Source organism: Cnephaeus nilssonii (genome assembly GCF_951640355.1).
Source record: "Cnephaeus nilssonii genome assembly, chromosome: 15".
NCBI lineage: Eukaryota > Metazoa > Chordata > Mammalia > Chiroptera > Vespertilionidae > Cnephaeus > Cnephaeus nilssonii.
This window is the reverse complement of record NC_137086.1, coordinates 45,182,884-45,208,459: the sequence shown is the minus strand read 5'-3', so window position 1 is coordinate 45,208,459 and position 25,576 is coordinate 45,182,884. Positions and strand designations below refer to the sequence as shown.

The 25,576-nt window shown below is 54.2% G+C and overlaps 4 protein-coding genes across 5 annotated transcripts in view; 2 read left to right on the top strand and 2 right to left on the bottom strand.

Annotated features, from left to right (window-relative positions):
• Window positions 1-820, top strand: part of M1AP (meiosis 1 associated protein) — a 65,317-nt gene extending 64,497 nt beyond the window's left edge. Inside the window, exon 11 of the mRNA XM_079791496.1 lies at window positions 235-820. Within this exon, the coding sequence (XP_079647622.1) occupies window positions 235-420 (186 nt within the window). The 3' untranslated portion in view covers window positions 421-820. The remainder of the gene's footprint in view (window positions 1-234) is intronic.
• A 584-nt stretch (window positions 821-1,404) lies between these two features.
• On the bottom strand, window positions 1,405-4,248 carry DOK1 (docking protein 1). The gene is made up of 5 exons (XM_079792827.1): window positions 4,076-4,248; window positions 3,478-3,777; window positions 3,215-3,308; window positions 2,850-3,034; window positions 1,405-2,652 (listed from the first exon to the last, which is right to left on the bottom strand). Exons 1-5 carry the CDS (start codon window positions 4,145-4,147, stop codon window positions 1,846-1,848), a joined length of 1,458 nt encoding a protein of 485 aa, XP_079648953.1. The 5' UTR covers window positions 4,148-4,248; the 3' UTR covers window positions 1,405-1,845.
• Window positions 4,249-4,957: 709 nt separating this feature from the next.
• LOXL3 (lysyl oxidase like 3) lies at window positions 4,958-22,173 on the top strand. 2 transcript variants are annotated; one of them, XM_079791974.1, is made up of 16 exons: window positions 4,958-5,091; window positions 6,561-6,889; window positions 8,479-8,642; window positions 9,220-9,434; window positions 15,612-15,668; window positions 16,271-16,330; window positions 18,758-18,977; window positions 19,210-19,390; window positions 19,525-19,679; window positions 19,909-20,076; window positions 20,210-20,372; window positions 20,567-20,810; window positions 20,908-21,023; window positions 21,108-21,244; window positions 21,335-21,446; window positions 21,626-22,173. In XM_079791974.1, the coding sequence occupies exons 2-16, from the start codon at window positions 6,577-6,579 to the stop codon at window positions 21,697-21,699; spliced, it is 2,379 nt and encodes a 792-aa protein (XP_079648100.1). In that variant the 5' UTR covers window positions 4,958-5,091; window positions 6,561-6,576; the 3' UTR covers window positions 21,700-22,173. The 2 variants fall into 2 exon arrangements, with proteins under 2 accessions (XP_079648100.1, XP_079648101.1); XM_079791975.1 differs by lacking the exons at window positions 15,612-15,668; window positions 16,271-16,330.
• HTRA2 (HtrA serine peptidase 2) lies at window positions 22,129-25,488 on the bottom strand. Its single transcript, XM_079791977.1, has 8 exons — window positions 24,852-25,488; window positions 24,546-24,750; window positions 24,262-24,456; window positions 23,871-23,903; window positions 23,530-23,635; window positions 23,314-23,383; window positions 22,589-22,684; window positions 22,129-22,485 (listed from the first exon to the last, which is right to left on the bottom strand). Exons 1-8 carry the CDS (start codon window positions 25,349-25,351, stop codon window positions 22,320-22,322), a joined length of 1,371 nt encoding a protein of 456 aa, XP_079648103.1. The 5' UTR covers window positions 25,352-25,488; the 3' UTR covers window positions 22,129-22,319.
• Window positions 25,489-25,576: the final 88 nt, after the last annotated feature.

The following is a 25,576-nucleotide window of genomic DNA, read 5'->3' as shown; positions in this document are numbered from 1 at the left end:
ACTAGGAGGAACAGAACTCACCATAAGTTAGCTGGTGGGCAGGCTAGCAGAGGAGGGTCACAGCCAGGGCCTGTGCCCTGTGGAGGCCAGAGTCCAGGGGGCTCCTCAGCCCTGAGCCTTGAGGCTGCCATTCGGGTGGGACAAGGGAAGGAGTGGGGGCAGCAGACCCGGAAGGGAATGGAAGAGGTCAGGAGCTCAGGTCTTCAGAGATGGCTCTGCTCACTTTCTTTTCAGCCTGGGCAGTTGCAGACAAATCGAGTTCGAGCCACAGTGGCCCCTCTACCGATGACTTCAGCCCCTGGCAGAGCCCCCAAGATACCAGCGGCCAGCAAAGCCTCCGCAGAAGCCTTCTTGCAGCTTTCTGAGGAGGAGGAGGAAACGGAGGGGGAGGGGGAGGAGGATCCCTCAGGGCTTAAGTAACCAGCACCAGACCCTGGCTGCCCTGCTCAACCACATCCATGCTAGGGCTCACGTGCCGGTGTTCTGAGGTCAGACTTGCCTTCCATCCACCTGAGCCTCTGTGAGCTCCAGGTGACTGAGAAACCGCCCTCCCTCTGTTCTCAGTGCTGCCCCCACCCCACTCCTCAGCCTGGGGCGGGCACACCCAAGCCTCTCACTTCTCCAAGTAGGCACTCATTTTCCTTCTTTTTTTTCTTTTTTTGTCGTTTTCTTTTGGGTCATTTGTTTCTGTTAACACAGATGAAGATTAAACCCAGTAACCCAACACCATTGTTAGGAGCACATTTCAGGCCCCGAATTTCTCCTTGTAGCTCTGTGTAAGCCGGTGGATATCAGATCACCTTCGGGAAGTGGCCTCAGAAGACAAGGATGAGGTTTTCAAAGCTCGTGGAAAACAAGTAGGATTGAAACCCAAGCATGACTTCGTAGCCCGTGCCCCTTCCACTACACCTACCCCACTGTAGTTCCCTTTAGGCTCCAAACAGAAAAGTGGTTGGTACTCAGTACCTACATGCAAAGTGTGTATGGATGGGATGGGTGGTGGGGAAGGCATGAAAAAGACCGATTCCTATCCTATTCTCTCCTCACACCTGTCTACCTTCCCATCTGCCCTCTCCATCCACAGAATAACTATAAAATGTTCACCTTCTATGTACTTCAAGTTGCACTAAGTACTTGAGAAATTTAACTCCTTCCCTATAAACAACTCCATGAAGTAGAAATGGTTAACGGTTAAGTTTTCCCAGTTTACAAAGGAGCAGCAGGGGTAACTAAGGGTTGCAGGTTGCAGATGTTATCAAACTCAACCAGGGTCACAGAGATGGGGTCAAGCCCAGATGGGCTGGATGGACCACCCAACACACCCCTGGTTTCTCCTCCTGATCCCCTCCGCACCCACCCAGCACACCCTGCTTGTGTCCCCTCTGTGACTATTCACACACATAGACCTCTTAAACTCTCTGACTTTAATGAGAATAAAACTTTTTTTAAATAAATCTCGGGGGGGGGGGAGGAGGAGGTGAGGAATACAGGGGAAAGGATCCAGGCAGTCCAGCATCTTCCTACAGCCTCCATGCAGGCCCCTCCAACTGTACCCACTCTAATCCATAGACCTGGTCCAGCAACTGTCCATTCTTTTGGGGGGATGACTTAGAGATGCTGGCCTCCCCAGGTACATCCCTGAGCCCCTGTCATCTGTCTCACTTCCAGGACTTCTGGGGATTAATCATTCTTCCCTTGACTCCCCTGATTTGTCTGGTCCTCTAGTCTCACACAGGCCCCTCCAGTCCTCTGGGTCCCACTGGTGCTAACAGGTTTCTTTGATGCCCCAATGCCACCTCTCCATTCTCCTCCCATCAGCTACCCCACCCAGCCTCACCCTACTTCTCATGTGGAGCCCTCTGACTTGACCCCAGTCCTGTCAGCCCCTACGCTAGAGAGCCCACAGTCCCAGTTCCCGGAGGCCCGGCTCTTCTGGACCTGGCTGTACAGGGCAGTGTCTGAGCTGTGGCCTTTGCTGCCACTGCCAGTTGTACCAGGTTCAGGGAAGGCCAGGCGCTGGGGCTTGGGAGCTGGGATGGGCTTTGTGCTCCGAGGGGGAGGCACGGCGTAGTCATCGGTGGCAGGGTTGTAGGGGAGCTCATAGCCCTCCTCCTTCGCTCGAGCCTGGCACCACCATGCATCCTTGGGCTCCTGCGGCAGGTCATAAAGGCCCCGGACAGGAGCTGGTCCCAGGCCCTCTGGTTCATCATAGATGGGGTCCTCCTTGGGGTCCGTCAGCTTGGCCTTCATCAACTGCTGCTGCACATGCTCATACAAGTCACAATAGAGAGTTTTCTTTAACTGTACCTTCTCCCCTGCCTGAGCAGGGGTGCTGTCCAAAGGGTCTGAGTATAGGGAGTCCTGGGAAGGACCTGGAGGAATGCGCAGAGAGTCTAAGGGTTCAGCATACAGAGCCGGAGGGCTGTCGGGGAGCTCCTGGGCCCCAGGGTGGGAAGCCAGCTTCCCCTCCGCCACTTCTTCACGGGAATCAGCTCTAAGAACATCCTGCCCCTGACCAGCCTTGCCCTGGGCCTTCTGCCGGTGGATAGCAGTCTCGACTGCCTGGAAAATGTCATTTCCCTGTGCCGTCTGGAAGGTGAAGTTTCCAGGGCCAGAGGGGCAGCGCCGACCAGCCTCAAAGGAGAACATGACCTGAAAGAGAGTGAAGGGAAACACATTCCCAGGAGTCCACAGGAGAGGTGAGGCACAGGGCGTCTACAAAGAAAAGACTAGCTGGCGAGGGAGGTGGGCTCCTGGGCTAGGCAAAGACGGGTTATCCAGAAGGCTTTCCACCTTCCTCCCTGCCCACCCAGCCCTCAGCCCCAGCCCCAGACAGCCCGCAGCCCTACCTTGTCTCTGCCATAGCGACGCAACAGAGTGTAGGGCCAGGAAAGGACTGGCTCGAGTATCTGACTCTGAGTCCCCACAGTCAGGAGAGTCAGCTTCTCAGCCTCCACCCGCAGCACATAGGAGCCATGCAGGCCGCAGCGCTCAGCGGCTTCCGTCCTCTGCACGGCGACCCAGAACTGGGATCCTGGAAGGAATTCACAGTTACACTGGCACCTGGCTGCGAGGGGGGACAGGTGGTCCCAGCGCTCACTGGTAAGCCAGCTCTCAGTAACTTCCTACTTCCCCATGGAACCCCTAGTCGGTCCCTTCCCAGGGGGCACCCTTCCTTTCCCCCTCCTCCCTGCACAGCTTTCCAGGCGGCTACCTTCCCAGGTGGGGCTATACAGCGAGTTCTCCAGCATCTCCAGGGCAGAAAGCTTGGGTGGGTTCTCGGCAGGCGCCAGACCCCAGCTGCCTTTCTGGGGTAAAGAGAAAGAGCGTATCCAGAACCCTGTCATTCCCTCAGCGCGGTCCCGAGGGTCTGAGCCAGCCCCATTCCTCTGCCCAGTTCCTACCCCCATCCCGCATCGCCTCTAGGACCCCGTTCGGCTCGCCCCAGCCCCTCGCGAGCAGCCCTGGCCCCCTCACCGGAAAGGCATTTAGGCACAGCGTTTGCACCCAGGCGGCGCTGGACGGCGCGTCGGCCGCCAGCAGGTGCGAGCGCTGCGCGGTGTCCAGGCGGAAGGCGGCGGCTCCCGGCTCAGGGGGGCTCTCCACGGCCACGGGCACCACGCTCACACACTCGGCCAGACGGATCACCTTGCAGTCCAGGCGGCGCGAGCTCCCTCGGCCCCCTCCAGAGCTCGACCCCTTGTGATCGAAGAACTCGAGGCGCGCTACGCCGTGGGGGCTGGCCGGGTAGAGCACGGCCCAGGTCTTCCTCCACCTCTGCGGAAAGAGCGCGAGAGGCGCTGGGGAGGCCGCGGGCGAGCGCCCGCCCGACGGGGAAGGAAGGACCCGCGCAGGCCGCTTCCGAGTCGGAGGCTTCCGACGGGGCCGGCGAGCGCGCACCCCAGGCCGGCAGACGCACCTCCGCAGTGCGCGGAGGGACTTGGTGGGGACTCCACCGGCTCTCGGCTCCCCGCGCCGCGCTCCCACCCGCTGCCTGCCCCTCCCCCTCCCCCTTCCCGGGCCCTGTCGCCCACCCCTGGCTCTGGTGGGGTTCGGGACCCCTGCCCCGGTCTACCTTGGTACCGAAACGCTGACTCTGCAAAAAGAGCGGCCCCTCCATCACGGCCCCGTCCATCGCCCCGTCCATGGCCCCCGGCGGTTCCTTCTTTGCTTCCTGGCCTTGCAGGCAGGAGGCGGGGCGGGGGCGGGGCGGGGGCGGGGCCGGGCCCACCCGAGGCGTTCCCGCCCCCGCCCCGGACCCCGCGGACCGCGAACCCGGAGGACAGAGAAGAACGAGAAGGGAAGAGGGTCCCCGGATAAGCTGGACGGCGCACGCCCTCCTGGCCCCTACCCTACCCACAGCCCCGGGACGCGCACGAGTGGCTCCACCAAGAGACACCTCGCGGCTTCGGCCAGAGCGCTCGGGCGCCCGGGCTTGGGAGCTGTGTGCGATGTCATATGCTCAACGTGACGTAGGAGTGAAGGCTGTGACATCACCTGGAAAATGCCGACCGGCACCCTGGGGACCCGGAGGGGCCCCGTGGGCCCTCTTAGCCTCAGTTCCCCACCACCACCACCACCACCAGACCCGCCCCCGGCCTGGCAGCTGACTCCCCACGGAGCCGGGGACCTGGAGGAAGGGCTGGGGGACTGGAAGGCTTCCTGCAGCCCGGAGCGGAGCCGCGGTTTCCCGCCGCCGCAGGGGCCGCCGCCTGGGCCGCCCCACAGCCCCGTGGCCTCTTGCGTGTCTGCATCCCTGACCGCAGCGGCCCGGCCTCCAGCCCGAGGGAAAAGAAAGCTCCATTGAGCCGGCCGGGAGGGGCGGGGCAGGGGGGGGAGGCGGAGCGGCAGCGGCCAGCTAGCTCCCCGGGGGAGGGGCGGACCTAGAGGAGGGACCTGGCCCGGGAGGAATTCAGGGAGAAGGCGGAATGTGGGAGGGCTCGAGGGGACGTGGGAGGGACGAACAGAGAGGGGGGAGAGAGGGCGGGGGTCCAGTCTCCCCTGGCCAAGCACTTTTTTGGGGAAGTCCTAGGACTGATCTCCAGGACCAGGACTCTTCTCCCCGCGTCCAGGGCCCCCGCTCAGCCTAAGGTAGGGGGGTCACGCTGCCGGCAGGAGGAAGGGGAGTTGCGGATGGAGATGATGGTGGAGGGTCCAGGGCAAAGGGGTGATGTGGGAAGGAGTCCGAGGGGAAGCCAACTAGCTGGAGGTTTTATTATTGTCCAAGAGTGAGACAAGAAGATTGGAGAGAGAGGCAGATATTCGGGGACGGGGGGGGGGGGGGGGGGGGGGGGGAGAGAGAGAGGAAGGGGGCAGGGTTTTCCAAATAGGGCAGCTGGGAGGGTCCTAAGGCTGGGGACACCTCTGTGAGGCCCTACCCCTGGGCCCCCAAGCCTAAATGTGCCCAGAAAAAGAGCTGTCCTGTTGGGTTGTCTGAGTCTGGGGAAGCATGTTGGGCGCCCCCAGCCGCCCCCCCCCCTCCTCGCAGTCCAGGAGCTGTGCTCAGCCCCAGACAGAGGGAAGGCCTTGGCTGAGAAGATGAATGGTGCCCCAGCCTCCGGTTGCCCGGTGACAGTGGTGGGGGTGGCGATGTTGGCAGGAGACTTGGACAACCCCCCCCCCCCCCCCCCCCCCACAGCTTGAGGCCTGGCCCTCCTGGGCCCCTTGACCCTGCAGGGCACTTGAGAGCCTGTGTGCTGAGTAGGGCGTGCAGTGGGGTCTCCGTGGACTCCAGCTTCTGCCCACTCTGCCTCAGAATCTGCCCAGATGGGACCCTGGGCTTGGCCTCAATTCATGGGACCCTAGGTCCGAGGATCTCCTACGCCCCCTTGCCTGCTTCTCTCTCAGTAGCTGTCTGTCCTCTGTCTGACTGGCTGAACAGGTCATCTGGGTCCCTCCAGCCTCTGCTTCTTGGCTCCTGTCAGTCCCTCTCCTCCTCACCTGCTGCCTGCCTCTCTCAGCCACTCCCCAATTCTGTGTGCCTGGCTGTCTCCCATCTCTCTCTCTCCCTCTCCTGTCTCTCTCTGCTGGCCCCCTTTCATTCCCACCATTTCCCTTCCTCTCACATCCTGTCTGTCTGGGTCTTCCTCTTTGTGTCTCTTGCTCGGTCTCTATCTCTTTATTTCGACAGACTCTTGGTCTCTAATCACTGTCATTTGATCTCTGGGTCTCTTGTATTGTGAGTGGCTAATGAAGGTGATAATTATAAAACTAGGGGAGGTCGATGTGACACATTAACAACTAATAGTGAGAGTTCTACTCTTTACAAAAAGAGAGCCAGTCTCTCTCCCTCTCTCCCCCCACTTCTGTTTCCATCCCCCACTTCTCTCTCCCTCTCCCCATCTGAGTCTCTCAGTCTCTTTGACTCTGTGTTTCAGCCCCTATTCTGTGTGTGTTTCTCCCTCACTATCTTAGTTCCTGTCCTTCTCTCCCCCTGTGTCTCTGGTCTTGCTAAGTGTCTTTTTTCCTCTCTTGACCTCTCTCTCAGACCTGGACCTGCCTCAATATCTCTCTCTCTCTCTCTCTCTCTCTCTCTCTCTCTCTCTCTCTCTCTCTCCCAGGCCTTCCTTCTCTGCCATGCGACCTGTCAGTGTCTGGAGGTGGAGCCCGTGGGGACTGCTGCTGAGCCTGCTGTGCAGCTCGTGCCTGGGATCTCCGTCCCCATCCCCGGCCCCTGAGAAGAGGGCCGGGAGCCAGGGGCTGCGGTTCCGGCTGGCCGGCTTCCCCAGGAAGCCCTTCGAAGGCCGCGTGGAGATACAGCGAGCTGGCGAATGGGGCACCATCTGTGATGATGACTTCACGCTACAGGCAGCCCATGTCCTCTGCCGGGAGCTGGGCTTCACGGAGGCCACAGGCTGGACCCACAGCGCCAAGTATGGCCCTGGAACAGGTGAGCTCCAGGTAGAGCCTCGGTATTGCCCAAGTGTGGCCTAAGAGCAGGGGGAGGGAACATCAGGATGGCACAGCCGCAGGACCACAGGACACTGAGAATAAATAGTCAGGTTAAGCCATGGGTGACAAACCAGCCAACACAGTCACCTCTCCGAGCTGTGTGATCTTAGGCTGGTCGGTGCCTTCTCTGAGCCTCTGGTGTCCCACGTGCAACAAGACTAGATGATACCCAAGTTCCTTTCAAGTATGATTCTCCAAAGCCATGTACGAGCACAGCCCTGATCAAATGAGCCCTGTACGGTTCAAGTACGGTTGCTTCGTGGGAAGCTGAGAGCAGATACATGGTGTCTGGATGCCCCAAAGCCAGTCAGGATCATAGATACTGCAACTGACAAAGTCATGTGATAGGCCAGAGCTGAAATCAAGCTGGAACTGACTAGGGCAAGTATGAATGTTTAGTTAGGAGCAATTCCAACTGAGGCCTGCGGGTGCTTGCACTGTATGAGCCCACGGTTGGAGTGATAGAAGCTGGTGGAGTCTGCAGCTGATACCCCGATTCCCACCAGCTAGGCCACTCCTGGAATAAAGTGTCACTTGTAAGTGCCACATTTTAAGAGAGACGGTAGAAAATAGAAATATTTTGAGAGGATAGCTGCCCAGATGTGAAAGATTTGAAGCCAACTTTCAAGGAGTAGTAGCTGAAGAAACCAGGGATTTTTGATCTGAAGAAAAAATTTGGATAGCAACTACATGACGGACGTCTTCAAATATGAGGACAGTCATGTGGCTGTCAGGAGGGATTTTTTGGGATGGCATCAAAGGACTGAGTCAGACCTGGCAGGGGAAAGCCATAAAGAGTCATGAAAACTGTGTAACGGCTCCGGCAGCCTGGTCGGGCAGGAGATAGGTGTCCCAGCAGAAGCTGGGAAGTCCTGTCAGAATATGCATCAAGGATCCCTGCACAATGGCTGGGACAGACAACCTTTGGGGGCCCGCCCAATTCTGAGAGGAAGGCAGTGACACCCGTTTCAGTAAGGTCCAGGCAGAGAACAGGACAGGGGGCAACGTGGAAGCACAGGCAGGGTGGGCACATGGGAGGCTCAGGTGAAAGATCTTAGATGTCCAAGTCCCGCAAATGGCTCCAACTCCTTAGACTCCTTTGGCTATGTGGTCTCGGGCAAGTTACTTCACTTTTCTGAACCCCCATTGACTTTTAATATAAAGTGGTGATAATACTTCTGGCAGCTCTGTTCTAAGAATGATCATGTATGTACACACCATGGCAGCGTGCCTAACACAATAGGTACTTGGTGAACCATAGCTGCCGTTGAGTGGGTAAGAACTAAGCAGAATTTCAAGGTTGACTCTTGGTTTTTTATCCACCGTACCAAATTCCTGAGTAGCCCAAGACCACCACCAGCCCCTCCATCGATCCTATGCCTCTTTTTTTATTCCCTCCAGGGCCCCTTCCCCACCCGTTATCTTACCAGAAAAATGGGATCATGATAGCCACGTGTGAGGCCTCCGTGTTCGCTCCCCCTCCCCTGCGTCCCCACACTTCTCTGTCCCCCGTCTCTCCCTCCACAGGCCGCATCTGGCTGGACAACCTGAGCTGTAGTGGGACTGAGCGGAGTGTGACCGAATGCACCTCGAGGGGCTGGGGGAACAGTGACTGCACCCACGATGAGGACGCTGGGGTCATCTGCAAGGACCAGCGCCTCCCTGGCTTCTCCGACTCCAACGTCATCGAGGTCTGCAGTACACACACACACACACACACACACACACACACCAGCCAGGCTGGCCAGACAGGGAGGGCTGTGGGGTGTTGTATGTGGTTAGAGGAGCTATTAGAAGGTAGGGGATTCCGTATGCCCCATGGGGTCATTTGGGCTGTTAGGAAGCTGGGGGCTGGTGGGGGTGGGGGCAAGTGGTAGAGCTCCTAGATGTAAGTTCCAGATTTGTTCCAGCCTTAAACCCGGCAGGAACCTCTCCGGCCTCCTCCCTGGTCCCCAGGGAAACCTGTCCTCTCCTAGAACATCTCACTCCTTACTTCCCCCTCCTTCAAGGCCACTTCCTCATGAAGTGCTCCCTCTTGCTCCTGCAGGTGCTCCTTCCTCAGCTTCCTGGACACCCTTGATCATCACAGCATGTCCCTCCACCCCCACACACCCCTCAGCACCCCACTGAGGGAGGCCTGGCATCTCCCTCAGCCCCTGCTCCCCATTGGGTTGGCAGGAAGCACACTCAGTCGGGGTTCCTTCGAGGTGGCAGGACATGTGCAAGGTGCTACTGGGGTGCCTTCCTTGCTTGTGGTCCCATCCTCAGGTTGAGCATCACCTGCAAGTGGAGGAGGTGCGACTTCAACCAGCCGTGGGGCGGGGCAGGCGGCCCCTGCCCGTGACGGAGGGGCTGGTGGAAGTGCGGCTTCCCGGCGGCTGGTCCAAAGTGTGCGACAAAGGCTGGAGCGCCCACAACAGCCACGTGGTCTGCGGGATGCTGGGCTTCCCGGGCGAGAAGAGGGTCAACGCGGCTTTCTACAGGTGAAGGGACGTGGGCGCTGGTGGAGCAGACTGGGGTGGAGGGGTGCTCCTTAAAGAAAGGGGTTGGGAGACGGGGTTCTGGGGCAGTGGCGGGGGCGGGCGGGGGGGGGGGGGGGAGGGAGGCCGCTGGGAGGCCGGGAGGTGAGGAATCCGGAGGGACCGTGGCGGGCTCCCCCGGCGGGTCTGCCGTCCGAAGCCGGGGCGGGGCGAGTGGCGGCGGGCGGGCGGGCGGCGCGTCGGTGCCGTGACGCCGGCGGTGGGCGGGCAGAGTCCCCGCCCCGGGCGCGCGCCGGGCCCAGGCCACGCCCCGCAGCGGCGGCCCCGGGCGGTCACCGCCACCGCGCCGGCGCGGCCGGGGCCCGGGGCCGCGTTCCGAGAGGGCGAGGGCGCGCCCTGCCGAGGTGGCGCCGGGCGTGTGCGGCGCGGGCCGGGCGCCGGGAGCCCGAGGACTGGGACTGCCGGCGTCGCCCGCGGGACGCACGGGGCGGCGTGTCCCCGCCTGGGGGGCGAAGTCCCCACCGGGGCGCGTCTGTGAGCGCGGAGCCCCCGGGACTCCTAGGAACGTTTGCTAGGATGCTCCGCGGCGGAGGCGCCGTCCGCTCCGCCTGCCGGAGAGCCGGCTTCCAGGAAAGCGAACCGAATCGCACTGGTGACCGGCTCAGTGCTCACAGCGTCTCGCTTCCCTGGAGCATCTCACTTGGTCATCCTGAGAAATTTGGAAATCTTGGCGCTCGCTTGGGCAGCACATATACTAGAATTGGGAATCTTCAGTCTCCCTGTAATCTCCTCTTGTAGGCTAAAACTGCTTATGTTTTCTTCAGCCTTTCCTTAGATCGGTTTTGCAGAAAGAACTCTTGACATCTATAGGTGACCTTCCGCTGGGCACACTACTTCCGACGTGGTCTGCCATGGCCTGGTCAGAGGGGGGAAAAGGAGAAATGCTCAACTTTGATTAAAGCCGGCCTAGATTTTGCATCGCCTTTCTGTTGAGGCAGCAGCCCTCTGCTCATCCTGAACTTGTAACCACCTAAAACCAATTCAGATCTTCCCTTATCTCTGCGCCTGTTTGAATCTACATCTCTGTGGAGTTTACCCTATAAGTTTGTCACATCACTTTAAAACCATTTGAGCCCTAACCGGTTTGGCTTGGTGGATAGAGCATTTGCCTGCAGACTGAAGGGTCCCAGGTTCGATTCCGGTCAAGGGCATGTACCTTGGTTGTGGGCACATCCCCAGTGGGAGGTGTGCAGGAGGCAGCTGATCGATGTTTCTCTCCCATCGATGTTTCTAACTCTCTATCCCTCTCCCTTCCTCTCTGTAAAAAATCAATATATATATATTTTGACATTTTATATATGACATTTTAAAAGTCATGATGACCGCATGAGATTATCTTGAATCTTGACATTATATTCCGTGTCATCCCTCCCAGCTTCCTCTGGTAGACAAACACGATTAGCTATGCCTCTGGCTTCATCAGAGTGACTGTGAAAATTGTGGAAGTGTTTAAAACCAACGCCTGACTCTTCTTATGAAAGTTCCCTCCAGGTTTACATCAACCCTTTAATCATTAGTTGTGAAATGTTTTTTCAAACAATTTGGAACAAACTGAACACTACAATGATGTAACATTTCACCATCTTATCTATAATGAAATCACGGGAGATTTTGTTAGTTTTTGCTAACATCCAGATACATTATGTTCACCATTCTCCAGCCTTCTGATTTAGTAATCGTTCAAAAAAAGAAAATCATGGTGGTTTGACTGAGCTAATTTTTCTTGAAAGCCCTTTAGGTCTCTAAGAATTACCATAATTGTTCCTCAATGTTCACAAACTTTCTATTTCATAACTTACTCTAGAATATTATTTATCCGTAGATTGAGGAATCCTTTTCCTTTTTGAAAGTCAATACATTATCCAACCACCAGTCTTTTCCATTCTTGCTCAAATTTTCCTTGTCTTGGCTCTGAGACACATCTGAAAGTTCTTTCATTCCCCAGAAATATACTTTATCTGCTCTAGTGACACAACTGTTGTAAGCCATCTATGTGCTGTGCTCCTCTACTATTATTATCTATCTTGGGTTTGTTCTTTGTCTTTCCTAATTCAAAACCAGGTCTGAAAGATGAGTATGAGTTAAATAGCAGGCATTTCAAGTGAAAAGGATAGCATGAACAAAGGTGTAGAGATTTGTTCATTCAGCATTTATTTATTGAGTGCCTACTGTGTGCCAGGGATTGTTGGGATTCAACAGTGAACAAAACAGACAAAAATCCCTGATCTCATGGACTACAGAAGATTTGGAAAATAAGTAACATTACAAAATGTTAGAATGGCAAAAGATGTGATCATCAAAAGCAAAGCAGGAAAAGGGTTATAAAGTGGTAGTGGGACAGCAGTTTTAAATAGAGTGGTCAATAAAGGCCTCTTTGAAAAAGGCATCATTTGAGAAAAGATCTAAAGGAGGTAAGAGCATAAGCTATGCAGATATCCAGACCAGCATTTTCAGGAACAGGGATCATAAATGAAAAAAATCCTGGGAGTGTGTATCGGGGCAGGGGAGCATTCTTGGCATGCTCCAGGAGACCCCTGGGGCTGGAGCTGAGTGAACAAGGAGGAAAATTATAGGTGTGATGTAGAAGAAGGTAGTGAAAGAATTTAGGAGGCTTTCACTTTTACTTGGTGTGAGTTAAGGTTTTGCGCAGAAGTGTAACATCTGACTTCCATTTTTAAAGATTATTTTCTGCTTAATTAAGAATAGATTGTTAAAAAAAAAAGAAGAAGAAGAATAGATTGTGATGGATACAGTAGAATAAACAAGGCAGAGAGACTAGTTAGGAGGTTATGGTCTCCTCAAAGTCTAGTAAAGAAAGTCAACCAGTGAACATGATGAAAAAATTATCAAATTCTGTCTATAGTTGAAGGTAAAGCCAATACAATTTGATGTGATGTGAGAAAAAGAATGGGATTAAGGATCATTCCAAGGTTTTTGGCGTAAACTAAGTATGCAGTTGGCCTCACTTGATAAGGAAGACAGTGGGTGGAGCATGCGGAAAAGGGTTATATATAACTTTTTATTGGATCTGTTACATGTGAAGTTCTTTAAGGCATTGAAATGGTGAGGCTGGGTAGGCAATTGGGTATATGACTCTAGAGTTCAGTTGATGAAAGTATTTTAAATCCTGAAACTGGACAACATCACCAAGGGAGTGATTGTTTAAAAAAATAAAAGAGGTTCGAGGACTCAATCTTGAGAACTTTAAACATTATGAGGTCAGGAAGATAAGGTGAAATGCAAACAGTGAGGAGGATAGAAAGAAAACCAGATAAGTATGGTGGCCTGGAAGCCAAGTGCTTCAAGGAAGGAGAGTGATCACCTGAGTCAGTGCGGCAGAGATATTTCTAAAAACATAAGGGCTGAGAAGCAAACACTGGACTTAGCATTGGGAAAGCCATTGTTAATCACTCAATTGTTACAGTATCACAGTGCTTGTGTTCAATTCACCCTTTTTTAATTTAATATTGTCCCCAAAGCCATTCACATAACTTTTATTACAGTATATTGTTGCAACTGTTCTGTTTTATTATTAGTTGTTATTGTTAATCTTTTACTGTATCTTATTTATAAACTAGTAGCCCTGCGCACGAATCCGTGCACCAGTAGCTCACCAGTAGCTTGCTGCTGCCCTCCAGTAGCTCTCCGCCCGCTGCCCCACCCTCCTGTAGCTCCCCTTGCCCCTCCTCTTCTCCTCATAGCTTGCTACCCTACTCCCTCCGGTAGCTCTTCACCACCTGCTTGTAGCCAGTAGCTCACTGCTGCCATCCTATAGTCTCTGCCACCCGCTTGTAGCTCACTGCCCCACCCTCCTGCTGATCCGTGATCCGGTCGTTATGTGGTCAGTCGTTACACTTCACGGTGTAATGACCATTTGCATATTACATCTTTATTATATAGGATTAAACTTGTTCAATATATATTTTTATTGATTTCAGAGAGGAAGGGAGAGGGAGAGAGAGAGAGAAACATCAATGATAAGACAGAATCACCAATTGGCTGCCTCCTGCATGCTCCCCACTGGGGGTCAAGCCTATAACCCGGCATGTGCCCTTGACAAGAATCAAACCCGGATCCTTCAATATGCAGGCTGATGCTCTATCCACTGAGCCAAACCAGGTAGGGCTTTGCTGTGTCTCTTGAGAAGTCATATTTGGATATAGTCTACAGTGTGCAGAGGCACTAAGATTTTAATATATAGATTCTAAACAAGGCTGAAGCTGGTGGGTACTTCCTGCCCTGGCTTCTCCCTGAGGATGTACTTAGTTGGTGTTTTTGCCAAAACATCTCATATGTCCAGCATTGCTAGCCAAGGGTCTACAGTAGCTCTCAGGTCTCTTTCTTGAGACATTACTAAGAGTTTAGAACCTTTCATCATATAACTATAGTGTGAAACGTTTTCTCCAAATGTCTTTTTCTCAAACATGTCTAAAATAAAATATACTTGGCACTTCCTTTGGCCAGTAACTCAGAGAGAGCATCTTGAACTCCAGAGTAGTACTCAGAAAGATATAGTATTATCTAGAAATTTAGAAATACAGTAGTTTCCCCTTATCCACAGGGGATACATTCTAAGACCCCCAATGGATGCCTGAAACTGTGGATAGTACTGTACTCTATATATACACTATTTTCCCTGTACATACATACCTACAATAACGTTTAGTTTATAGTCCTAGCTGGTTTGGCTCAGTGAATAGAGCATTGGCCTGCATACTGAGAGGTCCTGGGTTCACTTTCAGTTAAGGGCACATGCCTGGGTTTCGGGCTCGATCCCCAATAGGGGGCATGCAGGAGGCAGCCGATCAATGATTCTCTCTCATCATTGATGTTAGGGTTAGGGTTAGGGTTAGGGTTAGGGTTAGGGTTAGGGTCAGTATATATATATTAGAGGCCCAGTGCATGAATTTGTGCATGGGTGGGGTCCAGCCAGCCTGGCCAGGGGGAGGGGACATGGGCAGTTGGCCGGCCTGCCTGCTGGTCGAACTCCTGGTCCAGGGGACAATTTGCATATTAGCCTTTTATTATATAGGATATACACTGAGTGGCCAGATTATTATGCGTTCCGAGATCATAATAATCTGGCCACTCAGTGTAGTTGGACAGTACAAAAGGGGGTGGGGAATTAAAGTCTTTGAAATCAAAGGGAGAATGAGAGGAGAAACAGACCTAGTTTCCTGACATTAGACTTAAGGTAACCTTTTGAAGAATAAAATAGGTCAATATTTAGGCCAATTAAAAAGAAGTAAGGTTTTAGAATTCATTTCCCTGGAAGTAAGTTTGGGAGATGAGCTGAGTTTGTGAATGACGAAAGCATGTGAGATTTAATGTGGGCAGGAAAGGGGCTGTCATCCTAAGCAGCCTGGCCTCATATTCCCTAGTCCAGTGGTCGGCAAACTGCGGCTCGCGAGCCACATGCGGCCCTTTGGCCCCTTGAGTGTGGCTCTTCCACAAAATACCACGTGCGGGCGCGCACGTACAGTGCGATTGAAACTTTGTGGCCCATGTGCAGAAGTCGGTTTTCGGCTCTCAAAAGGAATTTCAATCGTTGTACTGTTGATATTTGGCTCTGTTGACTAATGAGTTTGCCGACCACTGCCCAACTTAATGTTCTCAGACATCCCTACCGAGGTCCTTGATCCTGGTTCACTAGCCTCAGGCCTGGAAATGCCAGAAGCCAGAGAACAGCCAAGAATAAAAAGACAGTTCACCTCCCTAGACGTGACCAGGCCAGTTCTCTTTCCTCACCTGGTCAGTCTGGCAAGCCTAACAGTCCTAACACCTTTCTACTTACACCTTTTCCCTTAGCCCTTCCTCGGGTTTCTATCCAAGAGTTCTTATCCCTCATCTACCTTAACCTCATGTCTGTGGGTCCTGGTATAGGGGCTCTGTCAGTCCTGAATCCATGTCCTTCACTACTGCTCACCCACCTTGTCATGTGCCTATGAGGTCAAGCAGCTGTGAAGGGTGGAGCCTCGGAAATACCTGATGCTCTAACATCCTGCCTCCAGGAACCCCTTGATTCTTGGGAAAGAAACCTTGCCCCTGGTCCCAGCTGCACCAGCCTTTCCCACTTGGTTCTAGCCTGACCCTGACTCTGCTGTTGTCTTATCCTCACAGAAAGTTGAGGAAGCGAGCGGCCAAAGCCTCGGCCCGACGCCCCAAGCCCCTTGGCAGGTAATGGGGCGAGAGCCCTGGGACCTCCTGCACGCCTCGGTGGCCCAGGAGGTGGATGGATGGAAGGCAGCCTATCCATGTCCATCCCCAAACCCAAACGGAGTGACTAAGGATATGACTGGGGGTGGGGGTAAGGAGGGAGGCAGACATGGGAATGGGCAAGCCTTGACCTCAGGAAGCACAAGGAGGAATAACAGGAATGAATGGCTGAGGGAAAGCCTCCTCATCCTTATATTTCCCCCAAATAGCTGAGCCACCTGCATGCTGTCTCACCTTCCCCCAATCTTTACCTCCCTTAATTCACCCACATTCCCATTCTCTCTTCTGCCTTTCACTTTCCTCTTATCTCCTCCCCGCCCCAACCTGGACTGACATCATTCGATTTCTCCTCACTGTTGCTGAATCCAGAGAGCAACATGAGATCCTGAAATACAGTTCGGGGTACACAGCAGTCAGTGTATGTAGCACACTGGGCCACCTTCATTCCACCCCTTCCCACACATAAAGGGTTCTTCCCAGAAACGGGAAAAAAATCACCCTCTGCCTTTCCTGGGCCATGTACCTAACCACTACTTCCACTAACTTATTTCTCCTTTTTTCAGACCAATCACCAAGCGTAAAGTCAAACCCAAACCCCGAGTGGGCAGGGGGCCGATCAAGAGGTAAATAAAGTTCAGGCTGGGTGGACAGGAGAGGGACTGCCTAGTGATGAGCCCTGTGATTGGGCTTTGGTCAGGAAGGGGTCCAAGAGAGCCCCCCACCACGAGGGGGAGGAGCAGCAGCTAATACAGACCCCCTTCCAGATGATTCACTGAAACGAAAAGTAAGGCTGGCTCTTATGTTGGTCTCTGGGGAATTATGCTTGTCACGGGATTTTTGGAAATCTCTATAGGGGTTCATTCACTGACTACCTTGTTCCACATGCTCATTTATTCCCTCAGTGAATTCTAGTAGAAACTCTGGCACTTTTGTCCTTCAGAGGCCAATGCTTGCCTCTCCCCTAAGAAGTTGTCTGAGGGATCGGTGTTCCCATCCTACCTTTATTTGATTCATTTTTTAAAATATATTTTTATTGACTTCAGAGAGGAAGGGAGAGGGAGAGAGAGATGGAAATATCAATATGAGAGAGAATCATTGATCAGCTGTCTCCTCCACACCGCGCACTGGGGATCAAGCCTACAACCCGGGCACGTGCCCTGATTGGGAATCGAACCCGTGACCCTCTGGTTCATAGGTGGACGCTCAACCACTGAGCCATACCAGCTGGGCTTGGTTCGCTTTTTAAAATAAGTGCTACTGGCCTGGACGTAAGACTCAGTGTTCCCTCTGGAACCTTTACCAAGGATGGGATCCTCTGTGGCCCCATTGACACAATTAGGCTCCCAGTTCCCTAATTTTCCTCCTGGGTTTCTTCAAAGAGAACACGAGGGCGTGGAAAAGTTCCAAGCCGTGATTACATCTCACTAGGCTTCCCAAGGCCATTTGCACACGCAAAGTCTCCCTGATAACTTCTTCGGCCGTGCCTGAGGTACAGAGAATCCATCCCTTCCTGTTGTGCCCTCCTCTCTTCGGTGCATTCTGAGACCACCCACTGGTCTCCTGGTACCCCTCCTTCTCCAGCTCCTCCTCTGGTGGCTTCAAAGGGTGTACTTGTAGTGCTTTTAGCTTTGGGTCATCTTTGCCCAGCATAACCATACTCTAGCCTACCCTGACCCCTCATTAAAGTGCACATCGCCATTTTTACTTGGTTAGTTGTGGGGGAAGGGGAGGAGGGAGTTCAGAAGAGAGGTGTCTTTTTCCTGTGATGGCCTCTTTGACTTTTATTTTCAGCCAAACAGGACTTTGGGAGAGTACCTGATCTCTCTGAGCTTCAGAATCCACTGATCCTGAGCTTCCAAAGGTATTCTGTCGAGTCTGCAGGCTTCCTTTGCTGTGTTTATAACCGTTTCCTCCTCTGTGTCTTCCTAGCCAATGTCTTCAAGTCGTCATGTTCCTTTTTTCCTCTGACATCAAGTGATGAGGCCTTACTGCAATAATTCACTGTCAAACCAGCCTCACAGGCCCTCTCCACCAATACCAGGCCTCAGCTGGTCCTCTTCCCCTCTGGGCTCGAACCAGCTGTCCTGGGAAGAATGTACTTCTGTTGTCACATGCCTAGCTGCAATCTCTTCTTTCATTGGCGTCAATAAATAAATCTCTTCACTCTCTCAAGCATCTCTCCGCAGTAATTCCAAATTTTAACATCCCTAGTTTAGTCCCATTTTCCTGTCTGGCGGCTATGGAACATTCTTTCTGATAGGTTTAAATTGCAAAAGCACAGGCTATCTCATTAAAGACACAGCCAGCTCCGGTCTGGGGGTGGGGATGTCTTTACCATTGTTGTTCATGTTCACTCTCCTTCTCTGGCCATGTGGTCCCTCTAACTCCTGTTTGTCTTGCATTCATACACCGTCCCTACATCTGCCAGCTCCAGTCTTTCGTGTGCCCACCATCTGGTCTGTTTCTCCCATAACTGCCTGCCATACTCTGGCCTATAGAGCCTCTGGCCTGAAAGTCCCTCTGGCCTCTACGGAGCCATTTAGACCCGACTTACTCACTTGTTTGCATTCTGACTCATTTGGTTAGTCCAGTCTCAGCACAATAGAAGGATCTGCTCACTCTGGCTGTTCAGGCTTCCTGTTCACATCGACCGCCCCTCCTGCCCATCTCTTCCCACTGGGAAGTCCTAGCTTCCCATTCTCTTTGCACAGCAGCCTCAGCCTCAGCCTCCGTTAGGCTCAGCAGCCTGAAACCATTTGGAACAAGGTCTCTGTCAGGCAAGTCAAGACTAGCCGCCCTCTCATAGGGTTCTTCTGCTGCAGAAGGTCCCCCAAAGACCCTGCTGTCTGGGTAACTTGGGCCCTTTCAGCGTGGAAATTGCCATTCCCTTTGTCCTTTGGAGGGCAGCATTGCAGAGCAAAGGGGAAGAAGAGGGATAAAGTGGTCGTGAAAAGTCAGGGGATGGTGGCGGCATGGAATAGGAGGAGGGTTGTGAGCAAAGAGGCAGGAGCGTTGTTTTACCCTACTGCTCCCCACTCCTGTCCCCACAGGCTGCTGGCCCAGCGGCAGCAACACTCCTTCGGTCTGCATGGGGTGGCATGCGTGGGTACGGAGGCCCACCTCTCCCTCTGTTCCTTGGAGTTCTATCGTGCCAATGACACCGCCAGGTGCCCTGGAGGTGCCCCTGTGGTGGTGAGCTGTGTGCCAGGTCCTCTCTATGCAGCATCCAATGGCCAGAAGAAGCAACAACAGTTGAAACTTCAGGAGGAGGTTTGTGAGACAGTGACCATGACCTTTCCCGCCCCAGGTGGAGAACGCCCCTAGCCTGGCCACCCATGACTAAGCACAGCCCTGACCTTTAAGGACAGAGAGGAACCTTCTAGCGGGTGGGCCACCTGAGACCATCCCCCCATCCCTTCCACCATTCACCTCCAGCTCTGCTCAGCCCTCTCTGTGCTGACGTTCCCATTCACTGCCACCGGACTGTCTCTCTTCTCTACAGGCCCCAGTGCGTCTAAAGGGCGGGGCCCGCCCTGGAGAGGGCCGGGTGGAAGTCCTGAAGGCTGGCACGTGGGGCACAGTCTGTGACCGCAAGTGGGACCTACAGGCAGCCAGCGTGGTGTGTCGGGAGCTGGGCTTCGGGAGCGCTCGAGAGGCTCTCAGTGGTGCCCGCATGGGGCAGGGTGAGGGGGATGAAGGTGGGAGGGAAGGGGAATGAAGAGGTACACACTCCTGGGGGAGTATAATCCTTGGGAAGGCAACCCCTGGACAATGAAAGCCCAATTACAACCTCTTGATGTTTGGTCTTTGACCCTAGGCATGGGTGCCATCCACCTGAGTGAAGTCCGATGCTCTGGACAGGAACCCTCCCTCTGGAAGTGCCCTCACAAGAACATCACAGCTGAGGACTGTTCCCATGGCCAGGATGCTGGAGTCCGATGCAACCTGCCCTACACTGGGGTAGAGACCAGGGTCAGTCATACTTTCCCCCCGGGTTCAGGTGCCTCATATCCTATCCAGTTGTTGTCATGCTCTGAAGTGTGACCACTGCCCTAAGCCCCTGCAGTACTGCAGCTCCCACCTGACACCATCGCTGTCCACCCTTTACGTGCCTCTGAATCACCCTTCGGCCACATGCCCGCTACGAACTCTCACTACCCACCCCAAAAGCTTCCCCAGCTCTTCTGTTCTGTCACTACAGATCCGACTCAGTGGGGGCCGCAGCCGACACGAAGGGCGAGTTGAGGTGCAAATAGGGGGGCCTGGGCCCCTTCGCTGGGGCCTCATCTGTGGGGATGACTGGGGAACCCTGGAGGCCATGGTGGTCTGTAGGCAACTCGGACTGGGCTATGCCAACCATGGCCTGCAGGTGAGTAGGAAGGAGAGGAACCTCGACTATTGCCTCCAAAGCCTGTGTTTGGGGCAGGGGACGTGGAAATGAGTCCTTTGGCCCAGGAGGCTGGATGGTGGGGCCTCACAGAAACGCCTACACGTGTCCCCAGGAGACCTGGTACTGGGACTCAGGGAATGTGACAGAGGTGGTGATGAGTGGAGTGCGCTGCACTGGCACTGAGCTGTCCCTGGACCAGTGTGCTCATCACGGCACCCACATCGCCTGCAAGAGGACAGGAACCCGTTTCACTGCTGGAGTCATCTGTTCAGAGAGTGAGTGGAGAGCCAGCCCGGGAAGGGAGATTCTGGGCCACCCCTTTTGGAGAAAGAGGGCTTTAATCTGGAGGGATGCTCCTTCCCCGTGGAAAACCAGCCTCACACACATAGGTGGGGGGGAAGGAAGCACCCCCACCTGTCCTCGCCCTTCAGCAGTGACTTCTAACACTCCCCTTCCTTCCTGGGCGCAGCTGCATCAGATCTGCTGCTGCACTCAGCACTGGTGCAGGAGACCGCCTACATCGAGGACCGGCCCCTGCACATGCTGTACTGTGCTGCCGAAGAGAACTGTCTGTCCCACTCGGCCCGCTCGGCCAACTGGCCTTACGGCCACCGCCGTCTACTCCGCTTCTCCTCCCAGATTCACAACCTGGGAAGAGCTGACTTCAGGCCCAAGGCTGGGCGCCACTCCTGGGTGTGGCACGAGTGTCATGGGTGAGAGGGTCAAGTAGAAGGGCAGAGCCACTGGGGATAGAGTGAACCTGCTGGGGCAGGGAAGGAAACAGGGTTCCCTTGTCTCTCGTCCCCACAGGCATTACCACAGTATGGACATCTTCACTCACTACGATATCCTGACCCCCAATGGCACCAAGGTGGCCGAAGGCCACAAAGCTAGTTTCTGTCTCGAAGACACCGAGTGTCAGGAGGGTGAGTTGGTGCCTAGAATGAGCTACAATATCTCCATCCCATAAGCTTGCCTCACACTGACATATGCCATGTCAATCCCTTCAGATGTCTCCAAGAGGTATGAGTGTGCCAACTTCGGAGAGCAGGGCATCACTGTGGGTTGCTGGGATCTCTACCGACATGACATTGACTGTCAGTGGATCGACATCACAGATGTGAAGCCAGGAAACTACATTCTACAGGTGCCTGGGGTCTGAGATTTCCAGCTGGTGAGGGGGAGCAGTGTTTATTCAAGACACCTTTGAATTATGTTGCCTTTCTCCCACTCATAGGTGGTCATCAACCCCAATTATGAAGTAGCAGAGAGTGACTTCACCAACAACGCAATGAAATGTAACTGCAAATACGATGGACATCGCATCTGGGTGCACAACTGCCACATTGGTATTTGGTGGGAAAAGCGGCCCAGGAAGACGGGATGGGAGGGAAAGCCCTTCATTCTCTTCTCCCGAAGTTGTTTCTGTCTTCCCACCCACCTCTGGATCTCCCAGCCTCTTCACTTCCCCCCACCCTTCCCCACAAAGGGTCTGTTTTCCTGTCCAAACCACCCATTCACTTTACAGGTGATGCCTTCAGTGAAGAGGCCAATAAGAGGTTCGAGCGCTACCCTGGCCAGACCAGCAACCAAATCATCTAAGGTGCCAACACCCACCTCTTCAAACCACCACTGGCCCCTAATGGCAGGGGTCTGAGGCTGCCATTACCTCAGGAGCTTACCAAGGAACCCCTGATGTCAGCAGGCCCACTGCAATCATCCAACGTGTACTGAGGATGTGGAACTGCCAAGCATAAGTTATCAACCTCCTCCAAGGCCAGCAGTACGGATCTGTGGCCAAGCACGGGGAATCCTGGCTCTCAGGCCCAGCAGTGAGCTGCGCTCGAGACAGAGCAGCACCTGATTAACTGGCCAGAACAACAGACAGCAGCAACTCGTTTTCTCAAATAGCGAGGTCAGGATGGTCAGCTCCGGTATATCCTCTCAGTTCAGGGGAAATACAGCTTTACCTCTAGCCTTTTAATGGGGGAAAAGATCAGTGCCCCCTCCTTCATTTTTGACTATAACATGTTGCTAGGTATAATTTTATTTTATATAAAAAATGTTTTTGTGATTCCTCAGAGCCCAGGGATTGGTGCTGGTGGTTGGAGGGACCTGCCCCCCACAGGTTCATTTAATCCTCTGCCCAGGTGCCCTCAGAGCCTAGGCCAGGAAAGCAAGGTGGAAATCAGAGCAGGAGCCTCATTCTCCTGTTGATCCATTCATTCTGTGATTTCAGGGGTCACATATAAAGTCAGTTTTTCTGGTCCCCGCCGGATCCGCACTGCCAGCTGGGATTGGGTTCGAACAGCTTCATAAATATCTTCAGCATTTTGTACCACCTGCTCCCCAATGGCCAAGATCACATCTCCTGGCCGCAGACCAGCCCTAAGGCAAAAGATGGGCAGAGAGAAAGAAGGGAGTAGATAGCCCAGTTCAAGGGCACATGCACACCTCACCCATCCCCACCGCATGGTGCAGTCTCTCTCACCGGTGTGCAGGGGAGTCCAGGATGACTTTATGGATGAGCACACCATGCTGAACATCAGGAAAGCTTGGTTCTCGAAGCTGTAGTTCAGCAAGGATGCTGAAAGGATATAAACCATGCTGTTAAGCACTCCGAGGTACTCTTTCCCCATTTGAGGTTCACCTTAAATTACTCAATACACTGGCAACTGTATGAACAGGGAATGCACTACGTACTCCAGATACAAAGGTCTTCTAGTAGCTAGGAAATGGGACATGTATAGAAAAGATACCTAATTCCATGTAACACATAATGTTAAGTCAATAGCACTAATCTCATTCTAGAATCGTAAAAGAAGCTTTAAGGGAGAATTTAAGCTGAGCCTAGCCCTAGAGGGATAGATGGGCCTGATATTTAAGTATATAAAACAAGAACAACATAGAGACCTGGAGTAAGAAATCAGGTTGACTGGAACAGAATATATTCACATAGGAAGCCAGGTCTGGAAAATGGCCCCTAAACACTAAATTAACAGATTGTAAATCAAAGCAGTAATGGGATGAAATCAATCTGGTGGCAGTTGTGCAAAATGGAGTGGGGTGAAAAAGTCAAGAGGACAGCTCTTCTGATATCTCCAGGTATGAGGTAACTCATTATAAAGACAGAATTGAGAACAAAGCTCGGTAGAAATGCCATTTGCCCACCAATGTAGGTGGTCCTACATATCGCACTACCCCTAAAGCTCATACCTGGGAGTCAGGGTCAACATCATCACCCCAATGTAGCGGCGCTGGGACCCACTGGTTCCAAACCAGGAATCTGTGATAAAAAGACAAATGAGCCTCACCTAGCTACATCCTTCCTTCCCTTCTCTCTAATCCCAATAGACCCTTCTCCAACAAGGCCCAATGAATGCCCCACCCACCACTTAAAGGACCCCACCCCACACACTAAGTCAGGCTCACTCTTCTTTTCCCCACGATGCAGAAACTCTCGAAGGCGATCAGAAGGGATGGCAAAGGAGATTCCAGCTGTGACCTTCATGGTATTCACTCCGATCACCTCCCCATCCTGCAGGGACAGAGCCCACTATTCCTTAGCCCAAACAAATAGCGGGAGATGGGGGTACCTGAACAAGAGTAGCAGGGAGTGTTGGGGAGTTGGGGAGATCTGGTTGGATTCTGGACGATAGCTCACAAGGGGCTGTTCAGAAACTTGACCAAACCTCATTGAATTAGGGAAAAACCCACCCCTTCCCACACTGACCTGGGGCAGGGATTCTTGGAAAGAAGGATGTCCCACTCACCAGGTTAACCAGGGGACCTCCAGAATTTCCAAACTGCAGGACAAGGAGAAAACATGGAAGAGATCCAGGGACTCTATGCCTGGGGGCATACCAGGATGTAGGCCTTTTCTCCAAATTATCTCCTTTCCCAGCCCTTGAACTGGGGCCACATTTTTGTAGCCCAACTTCGATACACAGGGGGAAGCAAAAGTAGCTTTACAGTTGTAATACAATAACACAATATTAAGGAATATTACAAGAATAAACTGTGTTTCGTGTACTCACAACTATGGATACTTTTGCCCACCCCTTTATAGGCTCACCCCACCATCTATCACACTTGGTGCCTGCACCACACAGCCTCGCCCCTTCTCCCACCCTAGATTGCCATTTCTCCCACATCAGTACGCACATCAATAGCTGCATCAGTCTGGATGTATTCCACATTGTTTTGGGGGAGGCCTAGTTCTTTGGCTGGACGCTGAACAGAGCTGACGATGCCGGACGTGATGGTGTTCTGCAGTGCAAAGGGGCTTCCCATGGCAACAACAAACTCCCCTTGCCTGACATCAGCTGAGCGTCCCAGGGGCAGCGTGGGGAGAGGTTCCTAAAAGGGAATGGGTAAAAGGGGCCTGTCATCTGGGGATGCCAGCAACTTCACAGCCCCAAGCAGACCCGGCTCGCCCGGACCCCCACCTTGGTCTGAATCCTCAGCGTGGCGATGTCTGCCACCGGATCCACAGCTGTGACCGTGGCTTCATATGTGTCGCCGCTAGGCAGCCTCACACGAACTCGGCGCCGATCAGCCACCACGTGGGCGTTGGTAACAATGAGCCCGTCCGCGGCCACCACGAATCCTGAGCCATTCGAGATGGGGACCTCGCGGCCAGAAAAGGGGTGTCTGGAATGGGGGGGAAGCACGGATGTGAGGAGGACGGACTCCTCCGGCTCGCCCGCCCTCTAGCCCGCGACTTCGGTGCCCCTGGTCTACCCCACCGTTACCGGCCCAGGATCTCGATATAAACGACCGCAGGTGCGGTCTTCTCCACCACGTCGGCGATGAAGTTGTATTGGCTCCGGGGAGAGTTGGGCGGCGGGCCACGGACAGAGGCAAAGACGGCCGGGGGACCCCGCCCCCCGCCCCACAACAACAGTAGCACTGCCCCCCCAGCGCCCAGGGCCACAGCCAGCCACGCGCGCGGAGGGGGCCCAGGGGTCCCTGAGTCCTCCCGGGTCTGACGATCCGGGGCCCCCGCAGTCAGCCGTGCTCGGGAATCCGGAGTCCCCGACGTCAGACACGTTCGTGGTCCAGGGACCCCCACAGAGAACCGGGCCCGGAGACTGGGGGTCCCAGAAGTCACCCGGGCCCGAGGAGTTCCTGACGTCAGCAGTGCCCGGAGGTCAGGGGTCAACAGGGGCGCCTTCCCCCAGCGAAATCCCCCCAAAGCCCGCCATCCCTGAAGGCTCCAGCCTGCACCCCGCCCCGCCCTCAGTGCAGCCATCAGCTCCGCCTCGGCGGCCTCCTCGCCCGCCCTACACAGAGGCGGCGCCCGGGACGTGAGCAGGTGACCGCGGGACGCGGGGCACGCCGGTACCTGAAGTCCTGCAGAGGCGCACCCGGACCCGGATTCCGGGAGGCCGGCTCCGCCCCCGCCCCGAGAATGCCGGGAATTGTGGTCCCCGCGGCACGCGAGCGCTGGGCCCGCGAGGCATGCTGGGGCGGCTAG